Source organism: Saccoglossus kowalevskii, chromosome 9 (genome assembly GCF_978046115.1).
Source record: "Saccoglossus kowalevskii chromosome 9, keSacKowa6.1, whole genome shotgun sequence".
In the NCBI taxonomy this organism is placed as follows: Eukaryota; Metazoa; Hemichordata; class Enteropneusta; family Harrimaniidae; genus Saccoglossus; species Saccoglossus kowalevskii.
The window spans coordinates 7,029,488-7,057,198 of record NC_140649.1 but is presented as its reverse complement, the minus strand read 5'-3'; the positions used below and the strand labels follow the sequence as shown (position 1 = coordinate 7,057,198).

The following is a 27,711-nucleotide window of genomic DNA, read 5'->3' as shown; positions in this document are numbered from 1 at the left end:
AAATTTTTTGAATACAGGTTGATTTTAACAAAACTAATATTGATAAAACCAATTTATATTTTAAAAACTAGTAATTTATTAATTGTAATTCAATTTTATTAATGTGACGTTGATTTTTGCGTAATTTTATTATACAAAAAAGATGTATGTAGTTATTTTGGTTGCACGAGGTTAGCTTACAAAGTCAAACCAACACATGCGCAGTCGCTCTAGCAATCACCTGACTGTCGCATGAGTGTGTCTGCTAGCTGCTCGGTACTTGTTAGTGTTCCGACAGAAATGTCATAGGCACAACGAAAATGGTACATTGGCGTTGGGAATTTTGAAGAAAAGAACTATATGGTACTGAAATGATTTTTCAATTGTTAGTCCTTCTCCAGCTGTGCTTGGTTACGTTTCAAAATGATGTAAACGTGACTGTAAATCCATCAGACGTAACCCTTCAACTTGGCGATTCAGATGTTGTTAACATCACATCTGTAATTGTATTGAAACATCCAGCAGATGTTTACCCGACAAGTAACCTACCATGGGTTGCTAATGTTACGGAGTATGTAAGTATAAACAAGCTGAACATTTCTCATATTATAGAATATCTTTATTTCTCAATATTGTAGAAAAATACAATTTGTTAACTCAATGGTGACCTCGATAAGACCCGGCGGTACCAGTGAAACCAGTGATGATCCGGTGGTACCAATGATGATTCGGTGCTGCCATTAAAATTAGTGGTGACCTGGTGGTACTATTAAATAATACTTTTAATAACGTGTGTGTAGCTGGGGATTGTAATAGTACAGTACTTCTATGTTGGACAACAATGAGTTGGCAAAAAAAAAGAAACTGCACAATCATCCTACACCAGACTCGCTCTTTGTATGTTAAAAACAAAGTCACAATAAATAGCTACCGGGATAATAGGTGATTTATTCACAGTTATTTTATTTTCAGAAATGAAGATTCTCTTGCTTTTCTTGATAATCCTTAAATAATTGTTTGTAGATGAATTTTGTAAAAAAATTTTAGAAGTTCTGTGGCAGATAAGTCCATGTTTTGTCTCATGTCTATTCCACATGCATGATTCACTTGAATAACTATTTATTGAAGTGTATTCTTTGGTTCACATCCCTATGGTAATGTTACAATGTACTGACGATGACATATACAGTAAATTTCAAAATGAATATGACAATTCAAACTAGACATCCTCATTTTTTGTTTGCCTCGCTATGTGTTGGTTATTAACATTCTTGTCATATTGTTAAATTTGAGCTGTTTCAAGTGATACCAAATATGGCTTAATAAGTTGTGCGTATACATTTGCATTCTAATATATTTTGGCTAAAAAAATAATCGCATATTGTATGATGTAAACAAACTAGTTTCTGGTCATGACAGGTCGTTACCACATTGATCAGGGTCAACCTCTGGTCAAATTATGATTCTAGAAAGTTAATATGTATCGCTGCAAACCTTCATGGAATCCACTACTCCTTTGATGTAATTGAAAGTATCGTTCACAATATTTAATCATTGAGTTGAAGATACTAGACTGGTGTCCAATGTAAATCAATACCTCGCTCCTTCCTAATATAGGCAAAACAAAATTATTAAAATAACATTTCAGAGGACCTAAAATGGGAGTATTTGTAATAAGTCCTAGATGGAATATGCCAGCAATGAATGAAGAAAGCTAGCTCTCTATGAAATGTATGCAGGGATCGAAATACCCTGGTACACACTGCACTATGCACATAGATTATTAGCTCGTGCAAGTAAACTCAAAATATAATGTGCACGCTGTGCATGTAGAAATTAACACACCATTTTGTCATTATATTCACTAAGCCTAAATTAAGTTCAACCAACATTGTGAGACAACTAAAAAAAATCTAATTCTTTCATGATTGCATCAATCGAGAACCCGTAAATTTTATTTAAACTTTAAAAATGGTGCATTTCACAACAAGTTAGTGCAGGTAAATTTCAAATTCAACATGCACACTATGCATGCAGGGAAAAAATTATATTTCAATCCCTGTGTATGACTAGTTGTAGATAAACTCAGAGTGGTACCAGGTTTACCAATGCTGATGCTTGTAAGCTTAGTCATGTTAGTGTCATTTAGACAGTTAGCATGGTATTGAGCAGTAGAAGATCACTAAGCTGCTGATTTAAAACTCTGAATGTTGCATGGCTGAAACATCTTGCGATTTATTTTGATTTAGTAGTTACATTGCACGACACCAAGTTTTGAAACAATTTCACAGGGCTTCCAAATTGAGAGGGTGTCGAGACAATCACATTTTACTTGAATCCCATCCTTTTACTGCTGAAAAAAAGCTGTTCGCCTTATCACTTTCTCAGACTACCATGCCCATTCTGCCCCTCTATTTAAACAACTCGGAATTCTGAATGTTTCTAAATTATGCTTGCATTTTCATGTTTGATTTAATCAATGGCAATTTTGCACACAATATTAATAACTATCTTGACCAAATTCCCCACACCTATCCGATGCAATACTCAGTCAACGATAATTTTAGCATCCCACAAATTAACCGCTCGTTATCCAAACATAGTTTTAAGTATGCTGCAACTAAACACTGGAATGCTCTTCCAAATTGTATCAAAACTATTAAAAACAGACACTCTTTCAAGGCTAATTTGAAAAAAAATACTTTCTCAAAAACTAATTATTTTTATTTAGATTTATATAAAATTATCCAAATTTCACCCATTCCTTTGAGGCACCATCTTTGACCTCTTTCCATTTGTTTTGTGGATGCTTCTTTTCACCATTTGTGTTTTATCCACTACATCAATAGAGAAAAAATTAAAAACGATTTCACAGCTTGCTTCATAATCTAATATTCTTATGAATTAATTTATTCATTTACTTCAGTTATTTCTTTTGCATGTTAATTAATTACTCATTAGTATAATGCATTATGATGTGTAAACTATGAAATACAAGTGTTATGTGCTGTTATGCAGGTCAAGCAAATTTATTTATTACGGGATCACAGATTTGATTACCCCCGGTAATACAGGACAACTTCTGTGATCCTCACCAAATTATACTTTAAGAGTTTTTGCTTTTACTTTTTTCATTTTCTGTTTACTATTTGAATTGTTGTACTCATTTGTATTATTTGGTGAAATAAGTGCAGACTAAAATTGATAACATTGCATTGCATCATGGGAATAACATAGGGAATATTGAATGGTACCAAGGTCAATTCATTGGGCACCAAGACAATTGCCTTTAACCTTTTGAGTACCTATTTTTCCCCGCTCAAAAGGGGAGAAATTTGTTGGAATATTTGTTCACATTGACTTTGCCAAGTTCAAGCCCTAATGTCACATTTGAAATGTTTGGATGGAATGTTAAAATCACTGCTGCCCTTTCATTCAACTCAAATGATTTTAATTGACCACTTGTTACTAATAGAGATTTTACAGTCCATCTCTGTTAACTCCTAACTTTGTATTTGTTATTGCAGGTTGTCATACTAGATGCCAATAAAAGTCACTCGTCGGCTACATTACATATAAACACTTACCATGCCGGAGAATGTATCATAGACTTTAATACAACATCAAAAGAACTTGGAGAGTAAGTTGTTGAACGTAAAAAAAAAATCTTTATTAAAGAAGATCTTATGAAGCATAGTCCTATGACAATTCTTAACATTGGTCTAGCAGAAAACAATACAAATTTATTGTGTCAGTAGAAATACAGTTGTCATTGGTTGACAGAAATAAAATATTAGTAATAAAAAATATATAGAAATTAAAATTCATTGCTATTTCTGGTTTCTGGGCTTATTATTACGTTTCCTCCTGAATGCGTAATATATTTAAATAACATCTTTTTTTTATTTTCTACCAGAATATTAGTATTACTAAAAAACTGTTGTCTTCTGTTTGAATGTTTTCCATGAATGCAAAGTTTTCGAGGTTGTTGGTATTCCAATTTTTAACAAGAGTAAAGGTCAAACTGTTTTGTTGAACCTAATTTAATTTGTGACTGCTTAGGTACTGATCTTGTGTGATACGAGTGAGATATAATGATCCAAAGAATGTGCATGGTGGCTATCTTAATCATATACAAAAATACATGTGTCAATTTTTTGCCACCTTTAATTTGTCAGGAAATGTGTCCTTTGACAGGGAACAATTTATGATATGAGCAATGGACTCTATAATGCGATGTCCTTACTTTTTGTAATAAATTCATCAGTTTTTTTGGGGGGAGGGGTATCCGCCATTGCATGTGTGTTTACCGGTGTTCATTATTTTGTGCAATTGAAAAATTTCCCATGAAAATACGACTTTTTGGAAACTTTCAACAGTTTACGAAGAATGTTTTGATACATTATGTAATAATTTTGCATTTTTAAACTGACAGAATGTCGCTTTGTTTTGGAAAATGGCTTGCCATGGTTTTTTAAGTGGTTTGAATGAATTTATATTTTTTATGACATATGTAACGACTAAGTCATTAAACAGTTTATAAAAGGTTTAATAGGCCAGATTTAGGGCCAGCAGTTCATAAATTGGCAGCCATGACATTTGGCCCAAACTGCTTTAAATAAGTTAATGGTTGAATGAGGAAAAAATCAAATTTGTAACTATTTGCCAAGTTAGTGTTTAAATATTCGGCGTAAATTTTTAAAAACAGCATGAATGATCCCTAACGTTCCTATGAAATGCTTAGAATGTGCATTTCAAATGAAAAAGCAAAATTATATTACCCCCACTTTCACCGTGACAGTGTCCCTGGAATTAATATTTTATGAAATGTTGTTTTTGTCTAGTGTATCTGAAGTATTTTTGAAACTAGAAGTAGTTCATGCCGTATGGTTGAATATAGTCATTGATGTGGTAGGATGGCTGTATTTTGTGGCCTGGTCGACGTCATTCTATCCTCAAGTTGTTCTCAACTTCAGAAGAAAATGGTAATTATTATGTTATTTTATTTGCCCTGGTATTCAATGCAGATGTCAAGATATTCCAGTGACCATTCTTCAGTTAACTTTTCAGCAACTCATCATCCAGAACAAATCCCACTCATTGGTAATTTCTGTGGAAGGGTTTGACTTCAGAAACAGAAGTGATCTTAATTTACATATATGCAACATAAGTACATGTTGTCATAAATTTTGCAATATGCGATCAGAATGTAAAATTTAGGTGTATAGCATGACACTATTCATTCTAAGAATGCTGATACCAGTAATCTTTGGGAAATGTAGTTTCCTTCATTGTCCTGTCAGTTTTTTAGTTTATTAGCTATGCAAGGGTGTAAAATGTAATTACTAGTTCTTAATCGTGATCACAACCTGGCAGCTATCATGCTAATTGTTTGTTTTTTTCATTTAATCAATAACACAACCTGATGCTGGTTTCTTGGTTTTCTAATAATTTATCATGGTTGTTAACTAAGTTTGTTTTTTGTTGACAAAACTCGCTACTACTTTAAAAAAAACATCAATTAAAAATCATTCAACAATTTTTTTTTAAAAAAACAGTTCCATTTTAAAAGCATATCCGTAGTTACCTTTGTGGTGGTAATATTTACCTATGTTTTACCAACCAATATCTGAGTACAAAAGAATTATGGGTAATCACATTTGGTGATCCTTTCATTTACTTATTTTGTTTGTTTGTTTTCAGTGTAATTGGTTTAAATTTTGATTTCTTGGCATATAACTTGACTGGCTTTCTTGCGTATGGAATGTATAATATTGGTATGTATTGGATTCCTGAAGTATGGGTAAGTAATCTTTGCCACTCATTTGATGTTCTCTGTAGATTTTGTCAGATACTTCAATTGTTTCAAATACCTTTGTATACCAAATGTTTTTCAATGATTTTATGTAAAGGCAGGACCTGGTGCACACAAGTTTTTGATTTCCCTGGTTCAAAACGCACAATGGCAGTCTTAGCATACTACATGTCAAAATTCTTTACACGAAAATGTCAGTCTAAACATGTACCGGTACATTTTGTTTAACAGTGCACACAAAGATGTCCAAAAGTATCAATTACAAGAATAATTAAAAATTAAAAAACATGATAAACGAGTAATAATAAATTAATACCTGCCTTTTTTTTTTTTTCTATGTTACCAGTAATATTTTTATTTTTCTTCTTTAGGATGAATATAAAGAGGGTCATCCGCGTGGTGTCAACCCAGTGCAGATTAATGATGTGGTCTTCACGTTACATGCCATATTCATCACAGCATTCACAATCATGCAAGCATTCATATATGAAGTAAGTTCTCATATGATACAATGTAATAATAAAATTTATTGCTCTTATAAGGACAGGATAGCTTAAGGTAGCAGGATAGTTTTTTTGCATGAAAAATGTAAACACCTATAATCGGAATAAATTTTACAAGAAACTATACAATCTATATATATTTAGAAAGCTCTTGACTTGTATTTTCCTACTATTAATATTTTGTGAACATTGTGTTTGTTTTAGCGTCACGTGATTCTGAAAATCAGCGGGGCTGATAATTTAACTAACGTGAATAAAATTTTAATTGTCATCTCTACAGTCATTCATGCGATCAAAAACTTTACACTGTTTTGAAACAAAGGTCATGAAGTTTAAATCCGTATTTCTATTTTTTGCATTAAGTTTTTTTTTTCTTTTCGAAAATCACAAATTTCAAGCACGTTTTTTGGTGTTAAAGTTAGAGTATACCGGTGGTTTGCACGAGGTTTGTGAAAAAACGCAATAGAATTTTGCAAATATGCAAATACAGATATGAAGCCAACATATCCAAGAGTAAGAAAAGTTAAACGGCGACATCGTAGCGCTATTCACTGAAACGCCATTTAAAATTAGGTCAACGGTAATTGCCAAAAACCGAACACCGAGAAATCGGCACTTTTATGATTTCAAACTTCAATCAACATTAACTCCCGTTTTAGGAGCAAAATTTACATGGGCTAATTGTAAATGAAATGCTTTGAAAGTTGTTTTCGGGAAAAATCATGAACCGACATTTATATCTGTGAAAAACTTTGTTTTTTGGCCGTTTTCTTTCACGCTATGGAGTTTTGTGACGGTCTGTGCTGATAACGAACGGTGACGTCATTCATTAAAGCTTGGATTATGCAAAGTGGGCGGTTCTGTTTGCGAGTAACAAACAATACAGAGACTACACTTGGCAGTTGAAGTGTTTGCAAATACAGTGTATTTATTTTTGGGCCGTTGTGTTTGTAAACTTATTAGTTCAAGCATGCCATGAGTTTCAAAGTCTCCTGGAGGCAGCTCGTACATACTGGCGAAAGGGCGGACCCGTTACTGGTTGAGGTAACCCCTAATAGCTTGACAGTTTCACCAGAGCGCGCCGTCCCTTTCCAGTCGCTCGCATTCCAATGGCAGCCTTTCTATTTATTTCGAAAACTGACCCCTTCTTTCGGGATGACGGGAAGCTAGGCTGGCTCAGTTGCGATCGAATACAATCTCCTTGCGTGCAAATAAATTCAAACTAACTGCCTAGATCGTGACGCCTGCGCTCCACTATTGAGATATTGCCTACTTTGCAAAATTGACAAATCTTTCTCTAGGGCGCCATTCAACAGTGACATGTCAACGAGTCGAATCTCGCCGTCTTCAAACGATCGACCGTGACATTCACTCTCACTTTCTTCTTCTACGTCGGAAGGTAACAATATTTTCCTGCGAGATACAGACATCTCTCGAACGTTTTGAACAGGACTCTCAGTGTCACGGTAAAACTTTCTTCCCCCACTTCATGGCTGACGCTGGTTTCGACGGGGAAATTCGTTCTGTACGAACCCAGCATCATCTCTTTCAACATCTTTTTTGACAGGAGTGATCATTCTTTTGACGTTTTTCTTCTTTCTTCCTCGCTTTCTTTTTCTTGGAAATTTTCGCGTGCTTACTATCTCGTCCATAATTAGTGAATGACAACTAAACTAAAGAATTACTGACAACCCTCTCCTTCTTTGCATATTTTGCACATTAATGAAGGAAGCTGCCCTGTTTTTTAATTGGTGTGAATAGAATAATTGTAAAATGTGACCCAATGATGCATGCCGGCATGTAGCATTTCCTGTGCTATTAAAAATCAAATCCCGCAAAACAGAGTTTTACTGTCGCAGTAACCTCCGGTCTTATACTTGTAGATGAATCTCTTCAAAATTTAATTGTAACCGGACTCACTGTTATCATCTATAAAAACTACCTAGATTTTAGATGATACTTTTATTTTTTACCGAAGTCGTACGAAAAAGTCAACCCTTGCCTTGCGTGAAACACTGGCCCACTATCCGTCGGCTCGGGGGGGGGGGGGGGGGGCACGCTACTATTTTGTTGCCGTGCATTTTGTTCGCATGAGCACATTAGATAAAACAACCAAGTATTTATCAGACAGATTTATTACATGTAACATAATTTACGAATTTAGAAAAACCTAAGCATGCAAGTATGCCTACTTGGTGAAAACTCCTCTGAAAAATGAATTATATAAACCAGGTCCAAGCATATTCTTATCATTGATCAACCTTTACATGTAGTTTGTGGCCTGTTACCAGAATTTTCATGCAATGCATAGCCACCACAGATGACCGTATTTTATTGTTTGCAACCATATTTTGTAAAAGGGAGCACCCTCCTCCAATGTAACTGCATTACTTCTGGACTAGGAAAGTAACCCCGTGGTCATACACCTTTCAATGACAAAGCCAAGAAAAAATATTACAGAAATTTATTGTAAGTTTTTATTCTGTTAACATATAATTAATTACATTGAAGTGGTACATTCATGTACTTTTTTGTTTATTCAAAATTTGTTGTTCAAAAGCGATTTTGTCTTTGCTGTACTTCCTGTCTAGAAAGGCAGCAGTGCACACATTTTATCAGCTGTGTGTAAACTACAAACAGATATCTTATCAGTTGTTTGTAAATAGCAAATAAAGAAAGTGGCTCAACTTAAAACTATTTACCCTCAGTTCAGTTATGTTTGTAAACCATGCATATTAATGAGATGCACTAGTTGGGTGTACACTGGATAAACAAAAACTTGGCCATTTGTTTGCACACAAGAAAAAAATCAGTTTACTTGTACAAGATATTTTTTTTTCAATAAAATAAAAACACCAATGTATGTAGCATGCCTTAGGGAGCTATTCGTGTGATTTTCAAAAAAACACATGAAAAGTGCTCAAAAAAACTATTCTGCTACCTTAAGAAGATACCAGAAATGTGACCTTCCATGCATAAGTGTGTTTGGTCATCTTGTATACTGGTAAGGATAATGAGAATAAATTTATTGTTTTCTGTTTACAGAGTGGTACACAGAAAGTGTCCAAAATCTGCATTGCTATATTATGTGGTAGCTGGACATTTGCTATTATTACATTGATTATTGCCGCTGCAAGCCATGGAGATATCATATCATGGCTCAACTACCTATTATATTTATCTTATATTAAACTAGGTGTCACTCTTATCAAGTATATACCTCAGGTAACGATTAACTTTTTTTTCATCATGTTTGCTAATGGTATTGTATAGTTTAATGTTATTTTGCATCCATTTTTGCTATCCGTGGTGGCGCTAAGCAGTTGATGTATTGAGAAACTCTCGCATATATACTTACTATGAGTAGAATTATAGGCTTTATACTGGATGTGGTAATATACATGTACGTTGAAGTGCTTAATGGGTCATAAGCGACTCTGTTGTTTCTATGTAATGCTAAGCCTAAAATGACCTCTTTAGTACCAAGTGAAAACCAATGTTAGTGTCCATGCTATAAAAACATTACTGAAAACTGCAAAAATTATAATTTTTCAAACAAAAAATTCTCTGTCGTGCTGTTACATGCTGTGTTCACTTATAGGGTACTACATGGATTGATAAATAAGAAGTAATCGACTTAAAATACAGCACATATCTATTTAATATTTTGCATATTAGTTCTCAAGTCCAAAAGAGAGATTTTTTGTTTTGTTCACCTGCCCAGTGCAATTATTCTGAGAGGTCTGGACAGGTATATCATATAATCATCAAATCAATCTTAATTCCAGTTAAAATAAAGTATTTTACATTATCATTGAATAAAACTGTAATAGATTAGACCAAAATCTATTTGTGGTTCTGTGATTAAAGTTAGATGTGCCCCGTTTTTTTTACCATATGTACTCTGTACAAGATTTTTGTACAATCTTTCCTATGTTCATTAAAAAATTCAAAAAGACTGCCAAGTTGTCTAGGTGTCAGCCATACTGAGTTAGAACAGTCTCTTGTTTGAAATGACATTTGAAATTACATAGACTTTGATGTTTACATCTGTTTCTACTTTGCAGGCCTACATGAATTATCAACGTAAAAGCACAGAGGGATGGAGTATAGGAAACATTCTACTCGATATGACTGGTGGTACTCTAAGTCTAGTACAGATGTTCCTCATTTCTTACAATTACAATGACTGGAAATCTATATTTGGCGATCCAACTAAGTTTGGACTCGGAGTTTTTTCAATCTGTTTTGATATCTTGTTCATTGTACAGCATTACATTCTGTACAGAGGGAATCGCCCAATCAATGGGGAGAAGAATAAATTGATAAATAACAAAGGTAAAAAAATTTATGCCAGTTTGTAGAAGTCTCAGATCATCTCCTTTTTCAAATTATGATTTTCCCCTATACTGTCAGCTTTTTCAAATGTGTATAGACTAATGTGAAATTTTCATCAAAATATAGTTAAACTATTGTCAGCAATACCACATGTGAGCGATTGTTAAGGGTGTTCTCAATTTTAGGCAAATGTCCATCATTTTAATGTTTTTTGGGGGGGGGCAGATATACTTTGACATTGCTTTCACATTAAAAAAAAAACAGTACTGATTAACAATGGAAGTTAGCAAATGCCATGGAACCATAAAACTACATTGTGTTCAATGGTGATATGCAAGTGATAATATAATGCTGAGCTGAAAATTGATAAAGGTGATAGTGCAACTATTGGTGGCAGAGTGATGCCTGTAATTGTATTTTCTGTAATTTGTCTTGCATTTGTACCTTTACTGTATGTATCGCTTTATACGTAGGTGTCATTGTTTTATTACACCTACTTCTAAATCTGAAACATGACAGAGATGCAATTATATAGCACAAAATACAGTAGTTACCATGGTGAATTGTGATGGTATTTTTACTTAATTTCTGTAATTTTCACTTCTCAGTTTATTTTTGAGCAAAAAGACAAGATATGAAATAATTCATGGATTTTGCCTAAATAAAGTCAACGTTTTCAAAACATTGGCAGATATTGTGTAAAATGCATGACCATAATTGGTAGTGAAAAAATTATGGAAATTTAATGCATATTATTCACTTTTACGTGTAAATTTGTTAACAATAATATAACCATATATTCTGAAACTGACTATATTTTTTTGGGCTTAGAGAGGCTTATTTTTGAGGCTTTTATTCACTTGTCTTTTACCTCATACTCTGTTTACATTGTCTTCCTAATAATGACGTCACTGCAATGCATGTGAAAACAGACCATAATTGAACAAGCATGGGGAAGAGAGATTATCTGAAATCATTTTGTACTGGCTTTATTTAAAAACTATTTACACACAACTGTCACTAACACAAATCTTTTCTACTTGAATTCTCAATAAATATTAGCCACAAGCTTGTACATGAAAGAATGACATCTTGCTTGATATGTTTTGATGGGATGAAAGAACTATTATGCCAAAGTATCGCATGAAAATACCATTCCTTTATTAGTCCCAGTTCGGCCAAAGTCCGAAAATGGGGGCTTAATGATTGACCTCTATGTATATGTACGTATGTATATGTGCATGCACAAGTGTGTGCGTGTTAAGTCAGCCAGCCAGCCAGCCAGTCTGTCTGTCTGTCTGTCTGTCTGTCCTTCCAGCTGCATCTCACACGTGCTTGAACAGATCAAGTTACAACTATGCAGATACATCAGACATTCAATCACAATTAGGCACATGCATTTGAATTTTAGAAGCGGATTTAAGATGACAGATCAACATTTTGTGCTAGAAATGCATTATGAATGTCATGGGCAGAATAAAGAAAGGAATCACACAAATAAACTGGCTCCACTTTGTATCATGTCTGCCACATGAGTGTAAAAAAATATACATTCGTGTTGACATTCACTGAAGCTTGACTGGGATTTGTAATTGACAATGTCTTGGTTAAAATATAATTTGGCACATTTGAAGTCTGTCCATGTCAACTATCATAAACCAGTTTAGCAAAAGACTGATATTAATTGCAGTAAAATGTTGTAGCAGAGAAGTAGTTGGGTGCTCTAGACAGGGAATAGGTGTCATCCTATCTGATAACTAACTTTTATAGTTAAAGGTTCTGAAGGTGATTCGGACAGACAGTCAGCAAAGATGGCTTGCAACTTTGCAAAACATTGGTACATTTGTGTGTTCTAGGCTTAGGTAAGTTAGAGGATGCTAATGGTAATTAAAGATGCAATACAGACAAGCACATGCAAATTTTAATATTGTTGTTTGATGGGGTATATTGATGAAAACAATGAACTATGGTTTGCTATCAACTGAAAATGCCCTTGTATCATGTATTAGTTCAATTAAATCCTCTAATATGCATGTGAACCAGTTTTGGTACGTACAACAAGAATCTGCGACATTCGTGTTAGTGTTGTGTCCTGCAAATGCAATATTTCCATTTTGTCATAAATCATATATCACACTTTAGATTACAGTATGGAGCATCAAGCAATATAAAAAAAAAAAAAAATTTCCCTGCGTTGCATCTTCAACAGGTTGTTCTGAAAAACTGCCTTTTCACTAGTACATGTAAATGTGAAGTTTTCAACAAGGAAACAATCCTATTTGCGGGAACAGGTGTTGAGGATAAAGATGCAATTAAACACACTATATTAAAGTCTTGTATTTTATGCAAATAAGCCTTGTAATCACTACACTTTATTCGAAAAAGCTTCATAAATTTCACACCATACAAAAGAACCTTGTAAACATCACATTTGTACAGAGCTTGTGAACACTATACAAAACAGCCATGTAAACATCACATTTGTGCAGAGCTTGTGAACACCACAAAAGAGCCTTGTAAACATCACATTTGTACAGAGCTTGTGAACAATATACAAAACAGCCATGTAAACATCACATTTGTGCAGAGCTTGTGAACACCACAAAAGAGCCTTGTAAACATCACATTTGTACAGAGCTTGTGAACAATATACAAAACAGCCATGTAAACATCACATTTGTGCAGAGCTTGTGAACACTACAAAAGAGCCTTGTAAACATCACATTTGTACAGAGCTTGTGAACACTACAAAAGAGCCTTGTAAACATCACATTTGTACAGAGCTTGTGAACACTATACAAAACAGCCATGTAAACATCACATTTGTACAGAGCTTGTGAACACTATACAAAAGAGCCTTGTAAACATCACATTTTGTACAAAAAGAACCTATTAACACCACACTTCAAAAAAAATACTGCTGTAAACATATTTTGTACAGAGCACTATACAAAACATCCTTGTGAACACACTTTGCACAAGAGCATTGTAATTTCCACACTTTAAACAAGAAACTTGTAAAAGCAACATTTTATATGAAATAGCCCACACAATTTTGTGATTGTAAATGGCACAGTTGTGGCCTATAACTGATACATTTACTCTGCATTTCTATGTCCACAACATACATCGTATGAATTGATGAAATAAAGCATCTGATTATAGCAGTCATAAGGTGGAGTTCATAAATTTCATGTAGAGGGGGTTGTTGATTGTACTACAGGACTTGGCTTGAACTGCATGATGGGAAATGGTTTGAAAAGCATGATGGGTAATGTTAAGAGCTATATGTGTCATCTTACAAAATACAAAATAAATTTTTTTAAATATCACAATTTTTTTTTTTTTAGCAGGATTTGCATTGGCTTTATTCGAAGAAGACTGATGAATTTTATCTTATTTTTTGTGCCTTGAAAGTGGCAGTGTCACAAAAACACTGGTATTAGTAGTAAAATTTTATAATATCTTACGCATAATCATTTCTACTGGAGAGTCAAGCAATATTAAAATTTCAGAAAAAAAAATCTTGTATCTATTTCTGTCTGTGTTGTTATCTGGTATCACTGTACCACTGGCTGGATTTGAACAATATTGGTACACAGCTATAAAATGAACACCACACAAGCAGCTGATTAGATTATGTTACAAATGCTTGCTTGTAAATTAGGGTATTTTTATAATAATTATTAGTTTGTACAAATGCATTTAAAATTGAATTGGTACATGATTGGTGTTTGTGTAAATCAAATATTGCGATAGCAGCTTCCAAGTAATTCAAACTAAGTACAAGCATATTACTTACATAATAATTTCTAATTAACCTGTTCATTTTAATTATCTAATTTACATATTTAACGACTTTCATAATTTTTTAACGGCTTGCTCAAATGGATCATTATTAATCTGTTTATTCTGTTTCATAATGGTTTCAGTTAGCTTGATAATTGGTATATTTCAACATAATTGTTCTTAGTCAATTTGTGCATTTGAAAAGGCTAATTTGCACAATTAATTGTATTTTGCATGTTCTTTGTGTATCCAAATGATTTATAATATTGCAGGCAAATTAATTAATATTCAAAATGACTATGGGTAGATTTATTAAATTCATTTTATTATCATGTCAACTGTCTGTGGGACCAACAAGCCACTTTCAAGATGCCAAAAAATGACATTCTGGTACTTTCATTGATATGATAGCATCAAAAACATGCTCTTAATTTGTAACAGAAACATTTTACTCAAGTAGCTAAAAAACAAATAGTCAAGTCAATGAAACTGAAATATCAATGAAAGTACCAGTATGTGTGAAAAATTACAACCAATTTCATGACATGCAAAACACAAATCCAGCATGCTGGCCATAAAATCCATTGTATGAAACATCCAATGTTTCTTCACTCTACACACGTCACCAAACAGATTCAAATAAATCCACTAGTTCAATATCCGAGCTTGTGCTTTATTACAAAAATATTATTACACAGCTGTAAATATAGTCCCTGATGAATGGTTTCTTGTATCAGTTACAAAATTTTATACAAACAATTTCTGTTTAACAATATTCAAGTACTAGATTGCACTAAACTTTTCCAATTGTAAAGGATATGCGTTTTCATGGGTTTACAAGATGACGGTATGCAAGGGTGTGATATGCGTTTTCATGGGTTTACAAGATGACGGTATGCAAGGGTGTGATATGCGTTTTCATGGGTTTACAAGATGACGGTATGCAAGGGTGTGATATGTGTTTTCATGGGTTTACAAGATGACGGTATGCAAGGGTGTGATATGTGTTTTCATGGGTTTACAAGATGACGGTATGCAAGGGTGTGATATGCGTTTTCATGGGTTTACAAGATGACGGTATGCAAGGGTGTGATATGCGTTTTCATGGGTTTACAAGATGACGGTATGCAAGGGTGTGATATGTGTTTTCATGGGTTTACAAGATGACGGTATGCAAGGGTGTGATATGTGTTTTCATGGGTTTACAAGATGACGGTATGCAAGGGTGTGATATGTGTTTTCATGGGTTTACAAGATGACGGTATGCAAGGGTGTGATATGTGTTTTCATGGGTTTACAAGATGACGGTATGCAAGGGTGTGATATGCGTTTTCATGGGTTTACAAGATGACGGTATGCAAGGGTGTGATATGCGTTTTCATGGGTTTACAAGATGACGGTATGCAAGGGTGTGATATGCGTTTTCATGGGTTTACAAGATGACGGTATGCAAGGGTGTGATATGCGTTTTCATGGGTTTACAAGATGATGGTATGCAAGGGTGTGATATGTGTTTTCATGGGTTTACAAGATGACGGTATGCAAGGGTGTGATATGTGTTTTCATGGGTTTACAAGATGACGGTATGCAAGGGTGTGATATGTGTTTTCATGGGTTTACAAGATGACGGTATGCAAGGGTGTGATATGTGTTTTCATGGGTTTACAAGATGACGGTATGCAAGGGTGTGATATGTGTTTTCATGGGTTTACAAGATGACGGTATGCAAGGGTGTGATATGTGTTTTCATGGGTTTACAAGATGACGGTATGCAAGGGTGTGATATGTGTTTTCATGGGTTTACAAGATGACGGTATGCAAGGGTGTGATATGTGTTTTCATGGGTTTACAAGATGACGGTATGCAAGGGTGTGATATGTGTTTTCATGGGTTTACAAGATGACGGTATGCAAGGGTGTGATATGTGTTTTCATGGGTTTACAAGATGACGGTATGCAAGGGTGTGATATGTGTTTTCATGGGTTTACAAGATGACGGTATGCAAGGGTGTGATATGTGTTTTCATGGGTTTACAAGATGACGGTATGCAAGGGTGTGATATGTGTTTTCATGGGTTTACAAGATGACGGTATGCAAGGGTGTGATATGTGTTTTCATGGGTTTACAAGATGACGGTATGCAAGGGTGTGATATGTGTTTTCATGGGTTTACAAGATGACGGTATGCAAGGGTGTGATATGTGTTTTCATGGGTTTACAAGATGACGGTATGCAAGGGTGTGATATGTGTTTTCATGGGTTTACAAGATGACGGTATGCAAGGGTGTGATATGTGTTTTCATGGGTTTACAAGATGACGGTATGCAAGGGTGTGATATGTGTTTTCATGGGTTTACAAGATGACGGTATGCAAGGGTGTGATATGTGTTTTCATGGGTTTACAAGATGACGGTATGCAAGGGTGTGATATGTGTTTTCATGGGTTTACAAGATGACGGTATGCAAGGGTGTGATATGTGTTTTCATGGGTTTACAAGATGACGGTATGCAAGGGTGTGATATGTGTTTTCATGGGTTTACAAGATGACGGTATGCAAGGGTGTGATATGCGTTTTCATGGGTTTACAAGATGACGGTATGCAAGGGTGTGATATGTGTTTTCATGGGTTTACAAGATGACGGTATGCAAGGGTGTGATATGTGTTTTCATGGGTTTACAAGATGACGGTATGCAAGGGTGTGATATGTGTTTTCATGGGTTTACAAGATGACGGTATGCAAGGGTGTGATATGTGTTTTCATGGGTTTACAAGATGACGGTATGCAAGGGTGTGATATGCGTTTTCATGGGTTTACAAGATGACGGTATGCAAGGGTGTGATATGCGTTTTCATGGGTTTACAAGATGACGGTATGCAAGGGTGTGATATGTGTTTTCATGGGTTTACAAGATGACGGTATGCAAGGGTGTGATATGTGTTTTCATGGGTTTACAAGATGACGGTATGCAAGGGTGTGATATGTGTTTTCATGGGTTTACAAGATGACGGTATGCAAGGGTGTGATATGTGTTTTCATGGGTTTACAAGATGACGGTATGCAAGGGTGTGATATGTGTTTTCATGGGTTTACAAGATGACGGTATGCAAGGGTGTGATATGCGTTTTCATGGGTTTACAAGATGACGGTATGCAAGGGTGTGATATGTGTTTTCATGGGTTTACAAGATGACGGTATGCAAGGGTGTGATATGTGTTTTCATGGGTTTACAAGATGACGGTATGCAAGGGTGTGATATGTGTTTTCATGGGTTTACAAGATGACGGTATGCAAGGGTGTGATATGTGTTTTCATGGGTTTACAAGATGACGGTATGCAAGGGTGTGATATGTGTTTTCATGGGTTTACAAGATGACGGTATGCAAGGGTGTGATATGCGTTTTCATGGGTTTACAAGATGACGGTATGCAAGGGTGTGATATGTGTTTTCATGGGTTTACAAGATGACGGTATGCAAGGGTGTGATATGTGTTTTCATGGGTTTACAAGATGACGGTATGCAAGGGTGTGATATGTGTTTTCATGGGTTTACAAGATGACGGTATGCAAGGGTGTGATATGCGTTTTCATGGGTTTACAAGATGACGGTATGCAAGGGTGTGATATGTGTTTTCATGGGTTTACAAGATGACGGTATGCAAGGGTGTGATATGTGTTTTCATGGGTTTACAAGATGACGGTATGCAAGGGTGTGATATGTGTTTTCATGGGTTTACAAGATGACGGTATGCAAGGGTGTGATATGTGTTTTCATGGGTTTACAAGATGACGGTATGCAAGGGTGTGATATGTGTTTTCATGGGTTTACAAGATGACGGTATGCAAGGGTGTGATATGTGTTTTCATGGGTTTACAAGATGACGGTATGCAAGGGTGTGATATGTGTTTTCATGGGTTTACAAGATGACGGTATGCAAGGGTGTGATATGCGTTTTCATGGGTTTACAAGATGACGGTATGCAAGGGTGTGATATGTGTTTTCATGGGTTTACAAGATGACGGTATGCAAGGGTGTGATATGTGTTTTCATGGGTTTACAAGATGACGGTATGCAAGGGTGTGATATGTGTTTTCATGGGTTTACAAGATGACGGTATGCAAGGGTGTGATATGCGTTTTCATGGGTTTACAAGATGACGGTATGCAAGGGTGTGATATGTGTTTTCATGGGTTTACAAGATGACGGTATGCAAGGGTGTGATATGTGTTTTCATGGGTTTACAAGATGACGGTATGCAAGGGTGTGATATGTGTTTTCATGGGTTTACAAGATGACGGTATGCAAGGGTGTGATATGTGTTTTCATGGGTTTACAAGATGACGGTATGCAAGGGTGTGATATGTGTTTTCATGGGTTTACAAGATGACGGTATGCAAGGGTGTGATATGTGTTTTCATGGGTTTACAAGATGACGGTATGCAAGGGTGTGATATGTGATGAAGGTCTCATGAGAACTGATGATAATCACTGTGACTAAAATCACAGGATGATTTGGGACAATTTTGAAAACAATCCTAATGTAAATTAGTGAGTCTGTGACTGAATTGAAAGTGTGTAATATATATATATGTGCATTTTGTGATTGAATGCATTGATGTTCTTGCTTATTTCTATTTATGCAATCAAACATTTCCACCGTGTTTTGTGGCACTATTGGATTGAACTAAAATCGATTGTCACTAATAAGAATAGGAGTGCTTTCAAGCATTGGCAAATCGTGAGAGTTCACTTCTATTAAGATCTTCATCACACATAACCATATATGGTTATGGAATTTGCACACCCTTATATATATTATAAATCCTTTGTGTTACATACATTACTGATACAGTCCAATAAAAACTGCAACAGAAACCTGGCTAAACTACACCCTGAATTCACCATACCCCGGTAAGTGTTTTCACTGTATATTGTGCATAACATACATGTAAATGGTTATGCAAGTGCATTTGGTTTCTAATATTACTGTCATCTCAAATTGAATTTGCATAAATGTTTCATGATTGGAAACTATAATTTGCATATCTATCATAATTGCTTGAGCCCAGTATAATTTACTTTTCTGGTTATAATTATTGAAATGAGTACACCTATAGACATTGCCATCTACACATGTCTGAGTTTCCACTAATGAAAGAACTAAGGTTTAGCTGTGATGACAAATCTTATTTGCTCTATTAGTTAATTAAAGAGGTGTGTCAATATTTTAATTCTACGTACAACAAATTTTTGGTTTATATGTTCTATTTGAGAAGCACTTCTAATAAAGCAATTACAGTACCATATTTACACATATAAACAGAAAATGGAAATTATTGCATGCAGAATAAATATTAATACAACTCATTTTGACCATAGACACACCTAACGGAGCAAATAATACATTGTTTTTTCAAACTGAGTGAAAATGATTGAAGTATATGCTACTGTTATTGAGGATTTCTAATATTGATTTACTTTTTTTCTTAGTCATTGACATTAGTCATGGCTGAGTGACATCGTTGGTTTAGTGGCAACCCAGTATGTATGTATGGACAGCAATTGCATAGGCAATAATATCATAGTACTGATATATTATCTACTCATTTCATCAAACTCCACACAAGCCTAGACAGTCATCAACCATGCTGATATATTCAACTAGACTGGTCAATAAATATTAAAAGTGCTTGAATATGAAACCTTTGATTAACCAATCATCTCCAATCATTGGTACGTTACCATGAGTCCACATCAGCTTATGTTCTTACACATCCCCATCACATTTAATTTATAGCCAGCAGTTGACCAATTAGAAATTGCCCAAAGTGTAAAAAAAACTCAGCAATGAGCAAAAATACTTGGATAATATGTACTAGCAGAGGTACATTACTTGGGGTTTGCAACTACGGTGACATGATACCAAGATCCCGTTACAATCTCGCGCTCGCATAAGCGATCCGACTCAGAAAAATACGAATGCGCATGCCTGAGGTAACTAGGATACTGGGATGTCCAGGTGGATCAAAACAGCTGCTCACGATATGACGGATTACGATAACTATATTTTCTGTACATTTTCGATGTATTACATTTTTTCACTATGAATGTGGCAATACATGTTTTATTACAAACCGCCTATGTCATGTCAGAAGGTACTAGTAGTAGCATCAGTCTCACTATCCACGAGATGAGACTTGAATGGGATCTTGGCATGATGTCACCATACAGTACTATGTGCGTTGCAAACCCCAAGTAATGTACTTCTGGTACTAGTAATTATAACAAACATCCAATGCCATAGTACATGCTGCTGGCTTTTTTCCAGTGTATGTATCGCAAACTAACTTCAATAAATTGTTCTGTGCTTCAGTTTGGATATCCTCTGTATGTACCTGTAAATGAAAAATAAAAATAACTTTTTCATCTGTACCTACATATTTCGCTAGTGTTTGCATGCTGTTAGGCATGGGGATTCAATTCAATGCATAAAGGGACTTACCCCATTCAGTGTTACCCACGGAGTTATACTATTGTGGGTATAGGTATGAGGTAGAATTAATGCATGATGGGACTTACCCCATTCAGTGTTACCCATGGAGTATACTATTGTGAGTATAGGTATGAGGTAGAGTCAATGCATGATGGGACTTACCTCATTCAGTGTTACCATGGAGTAATAATAATTATCTTTATTGCGTTTGTATCCCTATTAGGATTTTGAGTATACTGTTGTGGGTATAGGTATGAGGTAGAATCAATGCATGATGGGACTTACCCCATTCAGTGTTACCATGGAGTATACTGTTGTGGGTTTAGGTATGAGGTAGAATCAATGCATGATGGGACTTACCCCATTCAGTGTTACCATGGAGTATACTGTTGTGGGTTTAGGTATGAGATAGAATCAATGCATGATGGGACTTACCCCATTCAGTGTTACCATGGAGTATACTGTTGTGGGTTTAGGTATGAGGTAGAATCAATGCATGATGGGACTTACCCCGTTCAGTGTTACCCATGGAGTATAGGTATGAGGTGGATTCAATGCATGATGGGACTTACCCCGTTCAGTGTTACCCATGGAGTATAGGTATGAGGTGGATTCAATGCATGATGGGACTTACCCCATTCAGTGTTACCATGGAGTATACTGTTGTGGGTTTAGGTATGAGGTAGAATCAATGCATGATGGGACTTACCCCGTTCAGTGTTACCCATGGAGTATAGGTATGAGGTGGATTCAATGCATGATGGGACTTACCCCGTTCAGTGTTACCCATGGAGTATAGGTATGAGGTGGATTCAATGCATGATGGGACTTATCCCATTCAGTGTTATCATGGTATAATAATATAATAATAATTTATTTCCCTTTGCTTCCTCCGATAGAGGTATGAGAGAACTAAATAATATACATTACATAATACAAACGAAAAAAGCATGTACATGGAAGCGTCACACGAAATAAATTTATAAATTAGAAGAAATGCATAATAAGGCACCAGCCCAAAATTACAAAAAGCAAGTAAATAAATAAACATACATGGCACTGAATCGGTGGTCAGAAATGACCTGGCTGAATTAAAAACCGCTTCATTATATCTTTACAGAATCTAGAAAGATTTAACAACTCCGATTCATTAGATGTGATAAATAGCCGATACATTTTTAAAGTATTAGGTCTAATTCTATGATATGATTTCAAAAATCTCTCCCGTTCTTTACTCAGGGCCAGACACTCAAAGATATAGTGAAATTCATCACCAAGGTGGTTACCTTGGCATAAGGTACAAATTCTATCATGAACGGCCTTATTTTGATAGCGACCTGTGACAATGGGCAAATTGTGGTTCCCACATCTAAATTTACATAATTGAATACGATGTACTGGATCAAGTATCAGAATGTAATCTGACACAGATAATGACTTTTTGATTATTCTATAAGTAGTACACAACCCATTTTCTAGCAGATCAGCATTCCAGTTTTGTGTATACATGTCCGATAATCTAAGTTTTATCGCTTGCTTAAGCCACGTTCTATTTACATTTGATCCAATCTGCCAAAGATTCGACATACCAGTCGTATCCAGAACACCTTTAATTTTTAACATCCAGGCTGATTTGTATATATCTCTGTCATGTAACACATGGAGTATACTGTTGTGGGTTTAGGTATGAGGTAGAATCAATGCATGATGGGACTTACCCCGTTCAGTGTTACCATGGAGTATACTGTTGTGGGTTTAGGTATGAGGTAGAATCAATGCATGATGGGACTTACCCCTTTCAGTGTTACCATGGAGTATACTGTTGTGGGTTTAGGTATGAGGTAGAATCAATGCATGATGGGACTTACCCCGTTCAGTGTTACCCATGGAGTATAGGTATGAGGTGGATTCAATGCATCTGTCTTCAGAGCCATTTGGTGTTCTAGTTTATTTCCATGAGTACTATTGCTGCATTTCAGTATAGTGGAGTAATCAACACCATATTGACTGGCACACTACAATAACAATGCACAATATTTATTTAGACATTAAAACTTTCTGATGAGTTAACAGTATGTTTGTGCTCAAGAGTGACCAATGACATGATCAGTTAAATAAATACAAATTTTAAAGAAAACTCGTCATACTAATAAACAATGAATCAAATGCCATTAAATTACCAGACACAACACAATGTACTTAGATTTCTCATGCTTAAAGCTAAAAAATGTAAAATATACGGTTCTTTTGATTGCTGTGTGCGAAGCAAACAATGGAAGTCATTCTAGTTAGTGCCTGTGAATGCCTGTGTATGCGTGTGTGGTATCAACGTTGTGACAATTTTCATTTAACTTTACCAAGTGATGACCCTCACTATTTGGTATATAAGTGCCTGGGATTATGCATTAGTTTTGAATTAAAATTCGAGCATACTAATTGTCGAAAGTGCATAATTTTATATCACATTTCATTGAAATTTGGTTCATAGATGCTTTGGGGCAATCCACAGACGTGATTACTTAAATAATGAAAACACACATATTAATTATCTAATTATTATTAGACCATATCTGGTATCTCAAAATATCAGATTTTAATTGAACTTGTGGTAGAGGTGCTCTGGAAGGCTAATTTAGTCTCCAATACTCTTAACTTTCTTATTTATTTTTAATAATTCATTGTCTTGGAGAAAATTTATTTCAATATTAATCATTTGCCCTAAATTGCAACTTGGTTGAAAAACAAAAAATAATAAAAAAATGGAAAATATGTTTTTGCAATGAATTATTAAACAGACATTTTCAAAGCATTAAAGACATGATTGTAATTTGTATTATCAACATATATTACAATTACCTGTTGTCCAACTTGTGCATCATATGGTTTAGCATTAGCCTCCATACATGCAATGACAGGGAAAGCAGTCTTGATTTCATTATAGTATAAAGTACAAGTTTCTATTACATTTCCAATGCATTCGTTGACACCATGTTGACACTCAAACTGCCATTCATCACCAACTTGATGTTCCTTTAGTGAAAACGTGATTAGAATTTTGCGTTAATCACAGCAATTGTTTATAATTACAGATAACAAGGCATTGTTTTATTTTGACAATAGCAGGCAACACCCCTAACAATGTGACAGCATTTTGGTCATGTGAAAGTCACTTGATTGTAGTTTTGTTTACATTTGAAACTATTAGAAATCAATCAAAAATGTGAACAAAGTGAAGTTGACCATAGTGATTACCCTCACTGCACCACATTTTCCATCTAACAAAACACCTTTGTCCAGATTTGGCTACACTTTATTTTTGCTCAGAACCTTACCCGAATTATTTCAATCTGTAAACTCTGAAATCACCAAGGAAAAATAGACTCATTTGTTGGTAGCATCATAGACCTTAGAAAATGTTCATTAAGGGTATGGCAGTATGTCTGTAGTTATTTAGCAATAAAAATAAAGACTGATATAAACAAAGACGTGATCTTTTAGCTTACAATGTTATTCATGTGATTGAACTTGTGTTTTCAATAGTTGGAATACAAAAAAAGTACAATAATGAAATAGACCATCTGGTGATCCTTAAGATAAACATTGATATGGCATATGCATTTGTCTATATCTCAGTCCCTCTATCCCCGGTCTGGAAACGGCTATTGTCTGAGGTGTATATTACCTGCTGTGCTAAGACGGCGCTGTGTATGGCTTTTCGCGAAGCATAGTCTCTTGATAGCAGATGGGACTGTGCCTATATCTAAGCTTTCAGCTGACATATATATTGTTATAGTAACACACTTAATAACATTTATAATCACAGATCAATTACTATTGCGATTTTCCCCTGTTGCTACCTTAATGTGAAACAAAATTGATTACAAAATGAAAACCATAGTGGATTGAGACAGAGTTATGAAATTGAAATCCCTGCATGGAATTGAGTGGCTCCCTTTTAATGCCACAGTTTCTATCCCTCTCTCTAGGGTCTATTGTCAAGCACATGCCAAACAGATGCAGCAGAACCTACACAAATAATGGAATAAAGTATGACAACTTTCATTTTGTCCTCGTAGTTACTATAACTGTGTCAAAATTCACAATACATACATGAGCATTTCCATAAGGCACTAAGGTAACGTTCAATATATCAGAAAGTTGTTGCCATGTGGGATACAACTGTGACTGGATGAAATTTCTACATCCCGGGCAGAGAGATTCATAATACAATGCCACTTGTACTGGTGGAGCAGCGTTTAAGGAATTCTGACTTGATTTATAGAAACGGCATTGTTCTTGAACCTGTATGCAGATGGAAAATATAAAAAAAATGACAATGTTTGACAGTTCTCATATACTGTAAAAAACTTTATTTTAGCTGGAATTAATTGTTACTGAAAAGATTTTTTAGGTGTTTTTTATGGAATTTATTTTCACTGATTCTTGACGAGTTGAATGTAAAAATATAAGAAAAAAAGTACATTCGCTGGATTTTTTTTACTGAATCATTCCTTCAGCGATAATATCGAAAATTAATTCCAAGCGAAAATAAAGTATTTTACAGTATAGAGTTGTTTAGGAACGCCCCCAACAGACTGCTTGGTGACGACAGCCCCTGCGTTCCGAATTCAAAAATACAATAAAAAAGCACTTTAATTAAATGTTCGCAATAGTTGGTCGAACATAAATAGCGGTGGTTTAATCAGAATCCAACGGCAACACATCCGAAAGAAGACAATGTTAGACAGAAAAGTACATGTCATGTAGTATGATGTACGCAGAAACTCAGCTATTTACTCACCCCACAGCTGCGAGCCGTTTCCACAGATGTACACCACAGTCGTGGTGGAATATTGCACTTTTGGCAACAGCATACACAAACCAAACTCAGTAACAACAATGTGGTACGTAACATAGTTAAATTTGGCTGAAATCGTCGTTTTAAACTGATAACTTGTTGCGTTTATGTCTGTGAACCGGCAAATACTTTTTGTTTTCAATCGCTTGGTCACAGTCAGGTGACTTCTCACATGACGAAAAGTTCCTGTGTCTTTGAACCAGCGTGAAGTTGGCACGCAATAAGAGCACGCATTAGAAGCTGGCACGCAATAAGAACACAGTAAACATGCGTTTTATACATTGGCTAAAATAATCAAAATTGGGGTATATGATAGCCGTTTTTTTTTTGGAACGAATTTTCAACGAAAATACAACGAAGCCATACAAGTGCTAAACCCTATCGCACTGTACATGGCTCGCGGTTTCATCAAGTAAAAACTGCCTAGTTTGTTTCCAATTTAAACTGTTCATTCCAGATTTAAAAAAAAAAAATCTATTTTACATATTACATTACGGGAAATAAATATTTCACGTTTTTTGCAGCCACTTCAAACACAAATTTATTTTCGAATGTTATATATCAATTGATCGGGAATTAACAATAGATTAAAAGTGTATGGGTTACTTTCCGGAACAATATGTTCTCACACTGTAGCCACGCCCTGATCATAGCCTATAATTCACGTTTTCGGCACAAAAAATGTGTTATCACATTTATTAAAATCGGCTGAAATCACATCAAACACAAATTTGTGTTCGAGTATTATATATCAATCAAGAGAGGACTAATTGTAGATTAAGGGATGGACCATTAGATCTTGGGAGGGGTGGTCAGACCAAGGAGAATTCTTTTTTTTTTTACTATCCAAATTCCTAATTAATCAATTATTTAACAAACCAAAAATTGCAAACTTTAGTAAAAACAAATAAATTTTGAGTTCTTGTTTGAACCTTGCACAGCTGTTAATGAGTTTCAAATGACTGGGTAGAGCATTCCATAGTTTTGAACCAGTATAATCAATTGAATATAGACCTTTATTTGTTCTCTTTTTTGGGAAGGGAAAAGTCAGAATTGGTTACAGATCGAGTGGTATAGTTGTGGGAATGAAACGATAAATAGTCTAAAAGATTACGAGGGAATTTTTGATGCCGAAGGTCATGAATAAAAGTGCATAGCTGATATTTGAATAAATCATAAATATTAAGAATTCCTAAAGAATAGAACAGAGGTTTGCTGTGAGTATATTGGTTTTTGAATAGAATAATGCGTGTTAATCTCTTCTGTTGTTTATAAATTGGAGTAATTGTTGAGGGAAATGTGTTTCCCCAGACTTCAAGGCCATATAAAAGATGCGGAAGAATAAAGGCATTATACAACATAATGAGCACAAATTTTGTGAGATAGTGACGAAACTTGCTGATTAATCCGATGATAGGGGGGATATTTTGTTAACATGTGGTTTCCAAGTGAGGTATCTATCCAGAACCACACCAAGATACTTTGTTTCATCAACTTTGTTTAGAATGGTATCATTCATATGGATAGGCTGATTGTCATGATTTACTCGTTTATGTGACGGGGAAAAGAACATGTAACTAGTTTTGTTTGAGTTGACAGTTAATTTGTTATCATTACACCATTTGTTAACTTGGTACAGGAATGGAATGTGAAGTTAGTGTCGTCAGCAAATAATATAAATTGGAAGAAAGGGGAGGATTTATTAGGCATATCATTTATATATAAAAGAAAAAGTATAGGGCCTACTAGACAGATCCTTGTGGAACTCGATAATTGATAGGAAGGGACTAGGAATGATAACCATTTACCTGAACATATTGTCTACGGTTAGGTACCCCGGATGCCATAATTAAGTAACTTGGATCGTACTATTTTGTGATTGACGGTATCAAAGGCTTTAGTTAGATCGAGAAATACACCAAAAACTATGATGCCG

At 35.1% G+C, this 27,711-nt stretch overlaps 2 protein-coding genes across 6 annotated transcripts; one reads left to right on the top strand and one right to left on the bottom strand.

Moving 5' to 3' along the window:
* Window positions 1–219: 219 nt before the first annotated feature.
* Window positions 220–15,085, top strand: LOC100368560 (cystinosin homolog). Of its 5 annotated transcripts, none has more exons than XM_085503109.1 (9): window positions 220–554; window positions 3,507–3,619; window positions 4,824–4,964; window positions 5,683–5,782; window positions 6,166–6,285; window positions 9,343–9,522; window positions 10,365–10,635; window positions 12,406–12,497; window positions 13,989–15,085. In XM_085503109.1, the coding sequence occupies exons 1-8, from the start codon at window positions 351–353 to the stop codon at window positions 12,489–12,491; spliced, it is 1,215 nt and encodes a 404-aa protein (XP_085359235.1). In that variant the 5' UTR covers window positions 220–350; the 3' UTR covers window positions 12,492–12,497; window positions 13,989–15,085. The 5 variants fall into 5 exon arrangements, with proteins under 5 accessions (XP_085359235.1, XP_085359234.1, XP_002732273.3 ...); XM_085503108.1 differs by having other exon boundaries at window positions 13,986–15,085; XM_002732227.4 differs by lacking the exon at window positions 12,406–12,497.
* Window positions 15,086–18,283: 3,198 nt separating this feature from the next.
* Window positions 18,284–25,988, bottom strand: LOC144346245 (gamma-interferon-inducible lysosomal thiol reductase-like). The gene is made up of 5 exons (XM_085503106.1): window positions 25,719–25,988; window positions 25,028–25,219; window positions 23,774–23,947; window positions 22,786–22,932; window positions 18,284–20,819 (listed from the first exon to the last, which is right to left on the bottom strand). Exons 1-5 carry the CDS (start codon window positions 25,830–25,832, stop codon window positions 20,697–20,699), a joined length of 750 nt encoding a protein of 249 aa, XP_085359232.1. The 5' UTR covers window positions 25,833–25,988; the 3' UTR covers window positions 18,284–20,696.
* Window positions 25,989–27,711: the final 1,723 nt, after the last annotated feature.

Coding starts and splice junctions, on each gene's coding strand:
- LOC100368560 (XM_085503109.1), top strand. CDS start 351: ATGATTTTTCAATTGTTAGTCCTTCTCCAGCTGTGCTTGGTTACGTTT. Junction 3,620..4,823: donor ACATCAAAAGAACTTGGAGA/GTAAGTTGTTGA, acceptor GTTTTTGTCTAG/TGTATCTGAAGTATTTTTGA. Junction 6,286..9,342: donor TGCAAGCATTCATATATGAA/GTAAGTTCTCAT, acceptor TTCTGTTTACAG/AGTGGTACACAGAAAGTGTC.
- LOC144346245 (XM_085503106.1), bottom strand. CDS start 25,832: ATGTTACGTACCACATTGTTGTTACTGAGTTTGGTTTGTGTATGCTGT. Junction 22,933..23,773: donor ATGCACAAGTTGGACAACAG/GTAATTGTAATA, acceptor TTGTTATTGTAG/TGTGCCAGTCAATATGGTGT. Junction 20,820..22,785: donor CATGGGTAACACTGAACGGG/GTAAGTCCCATC, acceptor TTTCATTTACAG/GTACATACAGAGGATATCCA.